Source organism: Neoarius graeffei, chromosome 5 (genome assembly GCF_027579695.1).
Source record: "Neoarius graeffei isolate fNeoGra1 chromosome 5, fNeoGra1.pri, whole genome shotgun sequence".
Lineage (NCBI taxonomy): Eukaryota > Metazoa > Chordata > Actinopteri > Siluriformes > Ariidae > Neoarius > Neoarius graeffei.
In genome coordinates, this window is record NC_083573.1 from 4,527,393 (window position 1) to 4,541,497 (window position 14,105).

The 14,105-nt window shown below is 42.6% G+C and overlaps 1 protein-coding gene across 1 annotated transcript in view; it reads left to right on the forward strand.

Annotated features, from left to right (window-relative positions):
- adamtsl4 (ADAMTS-like 4) overlaps nucleotides 1-10,086 on the forward strand; it is a 94,724-nt gene extending 84,638 nt beyond the window's left edge. The window contains exons 12-17 of the mRNA XM_060920985.1: nucleotides 433-637; nucleotides 738-911; nucleotides 1,002-1,163; nucleotides 1,253-1,432; nucleotides 1,811-1,955; nucleotides 5,867-10,086. Of these exons, the coding sequence (XP_060776968.1) occupies nucleotides 433-637; nucleotides 738-911; nucleotides 1,002-1,163; nucleotides 1,253-1,432; nucleotides 1,811-1,955; nucleotides 5,867-5,997 (997 nt within the window). The 3' untranslated portion in view covers nucleotides 5,998-10,086. The remainder of the gene's footprint in view (nucleotides 1-432; nucleotides 638-737; nucleotides 912-1,001; nucleotides 1,164-1,252; nucleotides 1,433-1,810; nucleotides 1,956-5,866) is intronic.
- Nucleotides 10,087-14,105: the final 4,019 nt, after the last annotated feature.

Below are 14,105 nucleotides of genomic sequence, written 5' to 3' on the forward strand. Positions count from 1 at the left end.
TGTTAAAACCTTTCAGTCTCAAGTTTTTCCTTTACTGTATTTACTAGTTTACTGTAATTATGATCCGGCAGCTATTTACACCGGATCCAGTGTAAATAGCTGCTGGAGCGCACTCCGGCTTGCTCCCCCTCAAATTAAGCAGCGCGCTCCGGCTTTTTCCCGGCCTGCCCGAGCGCGCTAGCTCAGTAAACTAGTAAATCCAGTAAAGGAAAAACTTGAGACTGAAAGGTTTTAACAGTCATCCAAATGACTGAACGTAAACATTGCTACAGTAACATACCAGCTACTGTTGTTGACATTAGCTAGCTTGACCTTCAAAATGGCGGACACCGGGGTGTCACGTCACCTGTGACGTCACGTCGAAATCCTCTATAGAGTGTTGATTATTTACAGCTGTTCGTGTTTGTGTAATGTGTGTGTGTGTGTGTGTAGCTGGGAGGCAGGAGCTTGGTCTGAATGCAGTGTGTCGTGTGGGTGGGGTCTGCAGCACCGTCAGCTCCAGTGCAGGCAGAATTTCTCCAGCCGCTCCACTCGGGTCCACCCTCAGCGCTGCTCCGGTCTCATGCAGCCCAACACCACGCAGACCTGCCACACACACTCCTGTTCCCACTGGCAGATCACCTCCAACTGGAGCGCCGTGAGTCCCTCCCTCACACACACACACACACACACACACACACATATGAAATAAGTGGTTGTCTGTGTGTTAAATCTGTATATGTCTGCATGTTCCTCAGTGTTCAGTAGACTGCGGTGCAGGAAAAAGGACACGGAACGTCCGCTGCGTCAGTGACCACGGTGGTGTGGTGAGTGACGGAGAATGTAACGCCAGGCTCCGCCCACAAGGAAGTGAAGACTGTCACATGGGTCCCTGCGTCTCCAACTGGTACTTCACTGAGTGGACGAATGCAGTGAGTGTTGACTGAACAGATCCAAACTCATCACTTTCAAACAAGTCTGAAGGGTTTTGGATGTTTGTTAAATGTGTGTGTGTGTGTCAGTGCTCCGCCCCGTGCGGCCCAGGTGTGCAGAAACGTGACGTGGTGTGTGTGTCAAGTGGAGCTGCTAGCGAGTGTGTGAAGGAGAAACCGGCTGATATGAAAGCGTGTAACTCGGGCCCCTGCGTGGCACAAACACACTGGTTCGCTGGACCATGGGGACAGGTGAGACATGGAGAGTGTGTGTGTGTGTGTGTGTGTCTCTGTTTAATATAATGTGCATCTTTAATATCATGTGTGCATGTGTGCTACAGTGCAGCGCGCCATGTGGGAACGGAACCCAGCGCAGAGACGTGATCTGTGTTCAGAAGCTGGGAAGTGATTTCAGCGTGATGCTGGCCAGCAAGTGTGCGCACCTGGAAAAACCTTCCCCCATCCAGACGTGTGAAGTGGAACCATGTAAACCACAGTGGTTCACCACCGAGTGGAGTGCGGTGAGGACGTGGGGGTTAAAAGGGGGGGGGGGGGGGGGTGAGAGAGAGAGGAGTAAGTGTGGGTGGAGAACGAGGAAAAGGGGGAGGAGGAATTAAAAAAGAAAGAGGAAGTGAAAGAAAGTATGAGAAAGAATGAATGATGGGGAAGAAAATTTATGGTGGTGTGGAGAAAAAAGAGGAAGGAAAGAAAGAAAGAGAGAACCATCAGAGTAACGGAATGAAAGACAGTAAAAGAGATGGCGCGAGAACGAATGAAGTGGGAGTGTCCCAAATGGTTTTTTGTTCACTGTTGGAGCTTACTAAGTAGGGCAGAACACAGCAGGAGGTTGTCCTTCTGTCTCACTCCGTGTCTGTCTCTCTGTCCATCCCTCCTCACAGTGCTCCAAGTCGTGCGGTGATGGAATCCAGACTCGAGACGTTCGGTGTCTGACGCCGGATAAACAGCCGAGCTTTGCCTGTGACTCCGCCCACAAACCACACCCTGATCAGCCCTGTAACCCTGGCCCCTGCAGCCCCTCTCTAGGTATGTGTTAGGCTTGAAGATCAGCCGTTCCGATTGTGATTGTCTTTCACAACCTCCCTGTCTTTCCATCCGCTCTTTCTCTTTGTTTTTTCTTCTCCCTCGTTTTGCCTTCCCTATTCAAGGATGTGATTCTTCCGGATTTTTCCGGAATTCCGGATTTTCAGGCATAAAAATGCGACCCTCGTGAATCATGCAAATTCGTGTTTTTTTGGGGGGGGGTAGGACCACATTACCACATTATCCATAGGCAACTCCAATGAGCCACGCGTGCGCATAACAACCTACCCTAGTTTAAGCGGTACCAATAATAATTCAAAAAAGCCCATTGTGCATAACGCGAGAGTAACCTTTATGTGACCCGAGTCAAGTAATGTAAGACGCACGCGCGTTAATAGTCAGTTTGTTGTTGGAATGGATGCAGCTGTCACCCTACTCTCGTGTGTGACGTAGCATACCAGTGTCTTCGATGTCTTCAGTTGTCAATAGGATCGACATTTGGATGATTCAGGTAGGCCTATGCTAATATTGTTTTCATGTATTTGTTTGCATGTCTATTATCTAATAGTTTTTCACTGATCTCAATGTCCAAGATTTGCCACGGTGGTATTAATGCTAACGTTAGTCAAATGTTTCTTAGTTAGCCAGTTATGGTACTAGCCAGGTTAGTCAATGTGTAGCTACCAGGCTAGGTTGAAAAAAATGAAAACGGCAGGTATCAGTGAGTAAACATTTCTCCTCTTGAAAGTGTTTAGATGATTTACTTGTATAGTTGGAAAAAGGCATTTTTTTGTTTTTGGGAAAGGAAAGTTTCGCGTGTCAGCATTCAACATGATTTGCCACAGCTAACAAAATTGTTTGCCTAGCAATTGCCTAGCCGTTCGCATGAGATGGCTTCCTAATGTTACTAAGGTTTTAGAATGTGAACGTTAAGTGAACAAGGCAATTAAAAGTGTTAAATTTGGTTGTAGAGGTATTATTTTTTTGACTATGAGGTGTCCTAATTTGATTGAAATTCTGTCTGCAACACGGGCGATTGCTCTAAGACAGCGAGGGAGACTCAGCCTCCTCTAAAAATGACGAACATCGTGTAGGATGAATTGCGCTAGGCTTATGTTATAGCCGACCTTATAACATTGCTATTTCAGATCCAGAATCATAGAAATATATGTGCTCAACCCAACTACAGTGCGAAATCATTCCGTTATAACTTTCCCCAGTTCGCCTAATGTGCGCGTGAGTTTTTCCCCCTCGTGACAGCGCGATGCAGCCCAGCCTCAGTGCACTTCAATGGCATTTGGGAGCTATGTGCTTTCAATATCAAAATGCAAGACGATTATTGGACAAATACTGCGAAAACGCCCGCCTACGGAGTCTCACGGACTCCCAGCCTCAGTGGACTTCAATGGCATTTGGGAGCTCTGCGCTTTTCAATCTCAAAATGCAAGACGGTTATTGGACAAATACTGCGAAAACGCCTGCCCACGGACTCCGAGCCTCACATGGGAGGGACATGGCAGTTTCCGCGAGGAGACTGGTGATTGGTGAAAGCGGCCGGATATTTTCTTTGATTGACAGCTCGTTTCAAATATAGACAGGCAGCGGTGAATCTCAGTTCAGTCCCATGCGGATTCGCAAGTGCTGTGGTGTATTGTAAGAGATCGGCTTACATTTCGATTTCATTCATTACATACGGTTTCTACCAGCTTTTTTAGTTTGTATATATTTTCATTGTAAATAAAGTGTAAATATGGTGTTGTCAAGTTTGCTATGTTAGTTCCAGAAATTTCGTTTATTTGAGTGACTGAACTTGAACTTGAGGGGGCTAGTCAGCTAGCAAGAAAGCTGCGCACGGATGCCAAGCATTGCTGATTTAATTTTGGCGAAGCCATTTGCCAGTCTTCCTTTCGAGAAAAAAATTAAAATTAAAGAGCAGGGTAGACCAACGCCTCAAATTGACTTGGTGAAAAAGGTAGGGAATAATACTCGTTCCTTTCAGCTCTCCTGGTACGAGAAAGTGAATTGGCTAACAGCAAGTGACCCACATCAACAACAGTAAATAGGCTACTTTAGTAATATGTCATGGATGGACCAAAAATATAGAATCTATTTAAAATGTTTATGCTGAATATATTATATTGGAATATATATTTCTCTGGATATGAATTAAACACAGCTACAATTTGGAAAACATTTTTAAACAAAAACACAGCCGAGAACATTTCACACTACAGACCTGGATTAAAAGTGAAGGGTTATCAAAATTGTCAATAAAACATTTCTCAGTCAAAATAAGTAAAATATAGGGAAAGTGTCATTGAATGAAATGTGTGGCACCCAGCTCTATGTTTGGCTCCCCAAGGTCAGTGCTTGTGCCTATTCCAGAACACTCTGCTGTTACTGCTGAGGTTCCTGACAAAGAGCTGCTTTCAATAATGATCAATTTTTAAACAACATGCCACAATTTTAAAATATAAAATGTTAAAATATACCCCCCCCACCCACCCCCACCACCACCATCATGTATATTGGACAGTAGGCTAATGGGCCAAAAGAACCTGTTATTTCACAGTTTGTGACGCTGCCAACAATCAGCCAGATCAGAGGCAAGAGTATGGGCAAAATTGATGTGTTTTTTCTTTTTTCTTTTAAAATCTGGAAATATCGTAACCGACCAGCCTCCCCGTTTGAAAGACTACCAGCCGCCACTGGTCTGCAACAATTCGCATCAGTTCATTTAAATGGTGGGCTTTAGCCTATCGAGATTATCGTCTCAAACCTGAGGTCTCAACAGTTTGATGCTGACGTCATAGCAACTCACTGGTTGTTTGTCATTTGAAACACTAGTATGTATAGCATATATGTTAAAAATCTGTGTACACATTACAAAAGGTCGCTGATTAACACTTGCAACTCTGTCATGATGGTGTAAAAATCTAAAGGTAGTAAAAAAAAAGGTATTAAATTGAATTGAAGGATTGCTGTACAGTATACCCTGTTCTGTAGTTGAGTTGGTAGAGATGATTGGAATGCCTTGCCAAGATAGCAATACTCATTGATTACTCTCAGCCCCGGCTTCATGCCACACCTGTGAGGATATCCAGGAACAGCCGCACTCCCACCCTTGTTATATTGCTTAATTACAGAATGTTCAATGTGGTTCATAATAACATAACAACAGTGTAGGCAACATAATATCAACATCAACATTGATGCTGATGAAAAACTTGAACTATTATTATAGTCCATCTTGGCTGCATAGCACATTATCATACATGCTGCATAATAACAATGTCAGTATACTGGTGATAGACCAAGTTCATGTGTACTGCAGTTTGTCGCGTCGTTGCCGCGCCGTATCACACCACACTGCTGCCGTGTCGCATTACGGGTCTATATATTCTCCTGCTTTTTTGTCCTTGGCCAATCACATCCCTGCTATTTCTCCACCGTTATTTATCTTCCTTTTTATTTCACTTCCATCGATATTTCTCTGTTCTTTTTCTCTCCATCTTTCCATTCCTTCTCGGCCTCATCTCTCCAACCCACCCCCGCCTTTCTCTCTTTCTCTTCTTTCTTTCTTGCACTCATTCTCTGATTCTCCTTTCTTCTTTTTGCCACCTTCCTGCTGTTCTCTTTCTTTCTTTTTATTTCCATATTTCCATCTGTAGTTCTCCTTTTGTCTGTCCATCTCTCCAGATTTCCATCTGTTTTTTTCCTTGTCTCTCCATCCCACACCAGCTTTCACTCTTTATTTTCTTTCTCTCCTTCTTTTGCTGTCATGCTTTCTGTTCCTTTGCTTTTATTTCCATCTGTACATCTCACTCTCTCTTTTTAACCCTTTCTTGCGCACCCAGTCTCTCCATCCTTTTTGTCCCCGCCCTCACTCTGTCCTCTTCCTGTCTTCCTGACAGATGAGAGCTGTAAGGACCGACGCTCCAACTGTCTCATGGTGGTCCAGGCTCGGCTCTGCGTTTACTCCTACTACAAGTCGGCCTGCTGCGCCTCCTGCACTCAGAGCGCTCAGAGAGCCAAACGCCACTGACCCCGCCCAGGGTCAAAGGTCAGAGACAGGGCAGCCGACTCTCCAGCCAATCACATCACGGGCTGACATCCGTCTAAATCGAGGAAGTGAATTTAGACTGTGAATTTCGACAGCTCTGTCGAGCATGATTAGCCCCGCCCACACACACATCCACACCCCACGAGCTCTGTAGCGAAAAATTCACTGCCCACAATTTCATTCCAGATGGAGCCAACCACCTGAGACATGTCTGTGAAGTGTAAAGTTTGCCTTGTTCATTTTGCAGTGGAGCTTTTGAGGCTCATATCGCGAACGTAGAATGTACGCTTTTCGCCACCAGTTTAGCTTTGTGCTCTAGGAGTGACTACGATGATGCCGTACTTCCAAATTAAATTAAAATTTAAGTACAGATGTCTTTCGATGCAGTGCATGATGCTAAACTGGTAGTTGTTTCTTGTTCACCACATGAGCATCATAACTCCAGTGCAAACATGTTTCCGCTGATCGACTACGTTTGGGGTAAAGCGTAAATTGTGTGCATTTCTTTTCTCACTGAATTTTTTTTTTTGCTTTTTCTCAAAGTGAGAACTTTTTTAAAATCCAGTATATGTCTGTTTTGTTTTAAAAGCACTAGAATTTTCTGCCTTTCTATGGCAACCTGAATGCCAAACTAAACCTGCAGTGATGAAGTTGCCTTGAATAAAGAAAAATGAGATTTATATCCATTTTACTCATCAAGACTCAGTACACGTGATATTTGTGATTTTGTTCACATTCCTTTGCTTTATGCGTATATAAAATGCGCTTACACTCTATCTAGTGCACTAGACATCCAATCACCATGCATGCATACTTGCCATCATTGAAACAGTTCATTAAGCTGACGTTACAAATCCCTGCAGGCGTGCATTGTGTAGAGTGTTAAATCATGCCTGCGACACCCGATCGATGGCACTTTACACACAGCTTCAAGTCAGCCAGGTTTGATTCCACATGTATCGTGCGCTTGTACAGGAAGTAGGGAGCTCGAAATCCCAAAAATGTTTCATATTCATCATATAGTGCACGAGATAGGATGCAGCCATTTTCATACCTTAGAAGTGCACCTATTTAGGGAGCAAGGAGATAAAATGAATAAGGGCGGTGCGACATTTTACTTATATATTCACACGCCCGCGTGCGCACTATGTAGAGCGCCATTACATTTTTAATCCTACGGTACTGTATGTGGTGCACTTGTACATGCATTAGTGAGCTGTATCAGTAACGGTTTTCTACTAGAAATATAGTGCACTATGTAGGGAGTATTATTTCATACCTGTGAAAATATACAACTGTAAATTACCTATGCAAAATGTACCTATGCAAAAATGTATTAATGTCAAGCTATAGAGATCTTGCATGTGACGTCACAGCCGATCCAGATTGTGACAGACGCCATCTTGTCGGTCAAATGCCATATTCCGCCTTCTACTTCTACTTCTGGTTCTACTTCTGCTTTTACTTCTACCTTTTCTTCTGGAAAACCCTACTATATACAATTCTACTACAACGGCTGCAGCTACAAGCTCTCCCTACCTGTGCACGGTTTTTGTGTGTATTTTTGCGTGTTGTTCGTCTGTACCGGACTTCAATATCCACTACAACCGTATGGACTTACTGGACATTGGTTTCCAGCAGAAAATGACGGTTTGTAGCGATTTCCATCACATGCACAACATTCCGGACGAGAAAAAAAAAAAAACATTCCGGACGAGAAAAAAAAAAATTCCAGACGAGACCAGATTGCGAGACCAGCGGGGTCTCCGTGGATTGCTATCGGAAGCAAAGCGAAGGAGGCGGCGCCGGGAGCCGAAGCAAAAGCGAGGCTGCAGGCAGAGCCGGCCTGTTGACTAAGCTCAGAAAACAGCTACTCAAATCTCCACTGCCAAGCCTCTACCTCTCCAACGCCAGATTCATGTAAACAACACGGACTATTTGGAATTACCTTATTCTATAATCGGCTGGTCAGTGCTATACTCAATACTTAAGTGACTTACCCATCCAATGAGGATTATTTTCTTGTTTACAAGATGCCACATCTGAGTCGCTGACAAATCCTGAATTTCTGTAAAGAAAACTGTCCAGAGATTTATAAGCACGCAGTGCTTCACCACTGAACAGCGAGGGAAAGTTGATGAGGTAATCATACACGTCCGGGTATTCCGCTGGCAGTTCAAAATCCGGTCGTGAAAACTCCGTCCGGAAAGCCATAAGGGTCACAAATCTGTAGATCGTTTATTTTAGACATATATCTAGTTATCTGTTCATTAGAAAAATGAGCCGTGTAGTCCGTCGGTTGAAATTGATCCATTCTGTACACGAGTGCAGCAGTATTCAGCGGTGTTTTTGACCGACAAGATGGCGGTTGTGTACTTTCCAGTCACGTGACTGCAAGATCTCTATATAGCATAATTTATCTGGTTACAAAACAGTGGGGCGGCACGGTGGTGTAGTGGTTAGCGCTGTCGCCTCACAGTAAGAAGGTCCTGGGTTCGAGCCCCGGGGCCGGCGAGGGCCTTTCTGTGCGGAGTTTGCATGTTCTCCCCGTGTCCGCGTGGGTTTCCTCCGGGTGCTCCGGTTTCCCCCACAGTCCAAAGACATGCAGGTTAGGTTAACTGGTGACTCTAAATTGGCCGTAGGTGTGAATGTGAGTGTGAATGGTTGTCTGTGTCTATGTGTCAGCCCTGTGATGACCTGGCGACTTGTCCAGGGTGTACCCCGCCTTTCGCCCGTAGTCAGCTGGGATGGGCTCCAGCTTGCCTGCGACCCTGTAGAAGGATGAAGCGGCTAGAGATAATGTGTGTGTGTGTGTGTACAAAACAGTGGCACCCAGTGTAGAATTTTAGATCCGCCTTAATATATTAGTGCACTTTATATGAAATAATAGCACCAACTTCCTGTGTAGTGCACCAAATGTCAGCTAGGGCACTATAGATTGTGATCATTACTCCCTGTACAGTATGAGTGCACTCCATCGGATAAATAATGACACGCTATCAAGTGGACAACACAGAGATTTTAGCTCTGCTGTCATATATTCATGCACTTTATAGGATATAAAATAATTACACCCTATATAGTGCACTGTATGTCCACGAGAGAACCATTACTGATTCAGATCATTTCTTCCTGTATAAGTGCACTTCACAGGGTATTTAAATAGCAGTGTACTCGACCTAGTGCACTACATGTCTATAATAGATGCATTTGGGATTTTATTTTTTATTGTTCCAGCTAACTTGGTTTCTTTACAATGGCTGAATCCCAAATAAATCTATACTGCTTGTATTTTGTACGATCAAGGGCGTAAAAGAACAGAGCAGTAATCATGCACTCACCCTACGTAATCCAAGAAAGAAAAATTTGGGATTTCACCAGTGTGACACACTGCAAACCAAGGTACAGCCCTCGTGAACTGTGTGCTCAAAGCTTTGCCATTCCTGTTTTAACACACACACACACACTGACTCTGTCTTCCTCTTGTATGTGAGTCAACTTACTGTCTTTTTTTTAATCGTATGTCTGCACGTGCATTTTTATTTATGTTAAAATTCACAACTTGCTTTAAATGCATCCTTAAATATGAAGGTGTGTGTGAGATTCAGAGCAGAAATGATTGCGACAGGTTTTCTATGGCCAATAAGAAATGAGAGGGACGGGGTTTAAGGCGGCTTGTTTTTTTCTTTGGATGTATGTTTGTTTTTAAACTTGCCACATTGCTTCCTTCAGTAGTGCTTTAAAGCGACAAGCCAAACGTGATTTTGTGTGTGAGAGAGCGAGAGATACAAAAATGTGTTAATGTACATACTTGTGTGTCTGTGTATAGTGCCATAATCAAGTATTAGCAACTAGGAGCTGAAATGTACTTTTATATAAAAATATAGATATATATTTATCAAGAAATATTTACATAATTTATTTTTATTTCACAAAACGAAGCATATAGTATTATCTTCTGAGTTTTATGAACAAATTGTGATTTGTAAAATAATCATATTTTGTCATGATAATGATGGAAATGTCTGCTAAATGCCATGACAGTACTGCAGAATAAAGAAAACTCCAAAGACCAGATCCGGTGACTAATTTATAGTGACTTGTGTCCTAAATTGCACAAGGGTTGGGGATATAGTGCACTTCGTAGTTTGATTTGATGAAGTCATTATTTCATACCAGGGTACAGGAAGAGATCACTCAGTTGGTGTTGTTCTCATTCTTCTACTCCCTCTATAACGCCTTCAGACACAAGGAAAAATGCTATGGAACCTCATGTGGACAATTGTACACATTATGTCCGAAGGGGATAAGTGCACTACGTAGGTTATAAAATGCACTGTTACCTCTGCCCAGTGATCTAAAATGTATTCTTCCCTCTGCCCTATGTAGTCCAGTATAAATGTCTCATCTCATCTCATTATCTCTAGCCGCTTTATCCTGTTCTACAGGGTCGCAGGCAAGCTGGAGCCTATCCCAGCTGACTACGGGCGAAAGGTGGGGTACACCCTGGACAAGTCGCCAGGTTATCACAGGGCTGACACATAGACACAGACAACCATTCACACTCACATTCACACCTACGCTCAATTTAGAGTCACCAGTTAACCTAACCTGCATGTCTTTGGACTGTGGGGGAAACCGGAGCACCTGGAGGAAACCCACGCGGACACGGGGAGAACATGCAAACTCCGCACAGAAAGGCCCTCGCCGGCCACGGGGCTCGAACCCGGACCTTCTTGCTGTGAGGCGACAGCGCTAACCACTACATCACTGTGCTGCCCCAGTATAAATGTAACATATATATGTAACATATATATAAGGGATTCACCCACAATTTCACTTTTCTCGCTTGTATTGTGCAATTGTATAAAAAAGTTTAAAATGGCAGGTATTAATTTGGGAATCTTGAACCACATAGAGCAATTGTTTCTTACACAGTGCTAAGGAACTATTGTGACTCAGCCATCGTGAAGGTTGGATAGCTCGAAGAAGAAAAATGGGGCAAATCCCAAATAATTGGGCATAATGCCCTTCATAGAATGGAAATGCCACTATTTTATACCCTGTGAATTTTACTATATTGGGGTGATGGAAAATTTTGAAATTCAGCCAAAGTGATGATTGTTTCACGAGCGAAAGAATCAAAATGGGACCAATTCCACATGCTTCGGCATAGGACTGGAGGACTCAAATCCAGTCTTGAAAAGTCTTCTGTATTGGTACTTGTGCTTTGATTTGTCTTGATCTCAGGCATTGGTCTCCCTAAATATGGTCTTGGTCTTGACCTATGAGTGGATTCACATTCACTCCTATACAGACTGTATACTTTGATTCAAATTTTAATAAAAGCTTTATTGTTTTTCAATTAGCCTGATTTCTTCATATTACTTCCTAAGATCTGAGGTTGTACCACAAAAGAATCACATTAATTAAATCATTCAGTTCGGACTTAGGCTTTGTTACAGTACTGATACAGCACTGGTTAAAGTTGTAAATGACTAAATGATGGAGAACATGACAGTTGGTGACGTAGTTCCTGTGATGTAATTCCTGTTTTCAAATCATTTGCTGTGAGTTTCTTGCCGGTGTCAACGTTTAAATTATACCCAGTTTTCACCGTTTATATCAGTAATATTGTGCTATCATTTTATTTGAGTGTATTTTTCAATTTCCCCTTATGCCGCATTGTCATTTTTTCCCTATCAAAACACAGCAAGTGGAGCAGCTGGCTGCTTTATGTCTCAGGGTGTTCTCATGTCTGTGTTACCATCTGGATCTCCCTTTGCATTATGCTGTCATTGCTAGTCTTGCTAGAGTTCCTACTTGAACTCAGCACACAATGTACAACGTTCTTAACATTTTGTGACAGTGAACGTACCTTACAATCTGTGTTTTTCCCTCCCCCTTTTCACCTTCTCTCTCTCCCTCTCTTTGTTGAGTTACACATGCTACTCTTGAGATGACAGTTGCCTCTTCTTTTCTCTGGACCTGCCTGATCCATCCTGCTGCCCTACTTCTGGTTGGAGTCCTCATCACCTTGCTCCTGCTGAGGTTGGTCTCATCTGGACAGCCTCAAGATGCATACTGAAACCATGAAGTTAGCTTTGGACTGCAATTAATACAAACAGTTTGCTATGATGGCTTAAGACTATAATTGCCATGATAATTTTAGGACTGCAATTTCCGTGAAAAGTCTTGCGCAAGTTTCCATCAATGAACAGCTGACAACGTCATCAAAATAGATTTAATGTTAAAACTCTAATGAGTTTCCTGGCTAAGCAATTGCACTTTTTAATGAAATAGCACACAGTTATCAAAGTGAATTATTTATAAACATGGTATCTGGTGTCATCCAGACGAGGATGAGTTCCCTTTTGAGTCTGGTTCCTCTCAAGGCTTCTTCATCATGTCATCTCAGGAAGTGTTTCCTTGTCACCATCACCTCCTGGTCACTCATTCAGGATAAGTTTATAAATTCATATTCAACCCCATTTCCAAAAAACGTGGGACACTGTGTAAAATTTGCAAATCATAGAATCCCCATATTTCATTGAGGCAACGTGTTAAATGTTGAACTTAAGAAATCCTTTTTTTTTTAAAATAAATATACGTTCATTTTGAATTTAGCCCCAGCAAGATTTCAAAAAAGTTAAGATGGGTAACAAAATACTGGAAAAGTTGTGTAATGTTTAAACAAAAACTAGTTTAATTGGCAACAGGTTAGTAACATGATTGGGTATAAAAAGAGCATCCCAGAGAGGCGGAGTCTTTCAAAAGTAAAGATGGGGAGGGGTTCACCACTCTGTGAAAGACTGTGTGGGTAGAGAGTGTAACAATTTAACAATAACATTCCTCAGTGTAAAACTGCAAAGAATTTGGGGATCACATCATCTATGGTCCATAATATCATTAAAAGATTCAGAGAATCTGGAGAAATCTCTGTATGCAAGAGACAAGGCTGAAAACTGACATTGGATGCCTGTGATCTTCAGGACCTCAGGAGACACTGCATTAAAAGCAGACACGTGTCTGTCGTGGAAATCACTATATGGGCTCAGGAACACTTCAGAAAACCATTGTCTGTGAAAACACTTCATTACTGCATCCACAAATGCAAGTTAAAACCAGATATAAACAATATTCAGAAACCCCGCCACCTTCTCTGGGCCCAGGCTCTTTTTTGATGGACTGAGGCGAAGTGGAAAACTGTCCCGAGGTCTGACGAATCAAAAGTCGAAATTCTTTTTGGAAATCATGGACACCGCGTCCTCCAGAGCAAAGAGGAGAGAGACCTTCCTGCTTGTTATCAGCACACAGTTCAAAACCCAGCATGTGTTATGGTATCGGGGTGTATTTGTGCACATGACATGGGTAGCTTGCACATCTGGGAAGGCTTCATTAATGCTGAATGATATATACATGTTTTGGAGCAACATGCTGCCATCCAGACATTATTTCAGGGAAGGCTTTCCTTCTTTCAGCAAGACAATGCCAAACTGCATTCTGCACATATTAAAACTGGCTCTGGAGTAAAAGAGTCTGGGTGCTAAACTGGCTTGCCTGCAGTCCAGACCTCTCTCCCACTGAAAACATTTGGCGCATTATAAAGCACAAAATACGACAAAAGGAGACCTTGAGCAACTGAAATTGTATATTAGGCAAGAATGTGACAACATTTCTCTTTCAAAACTACTACAATTGGTCTCCTCAGTTCCCAAACGTTTACAGAGTGTTGTTAAAAGTCAAGGTGATGCAACACAGTGGTAAACACGCCCCTGTCCCAACTTTTTTGAAACGTGTTGCTGTCATCAAATTCAAAATGAGAATATATTTTTCAAAAAACAACAAAATTTCTATTTCAACCTTTGATATGCTGTCTTTATACTATTTTCAATGAAATATAGGGTTTCCATGATTTGTAACTCATCATAGTACTGTATTTTACACAGCATCCCAACTTTTTTTGGAATTGGGGTTGGATGTAAAATTTATATCCGGAATTTATAAATTTCTGTAAAGCTGCTTTGTGACAATACCTATTGTTAAAAGTGCAATACAAATAAAATTGAATTGAACTTATGACTGACCTC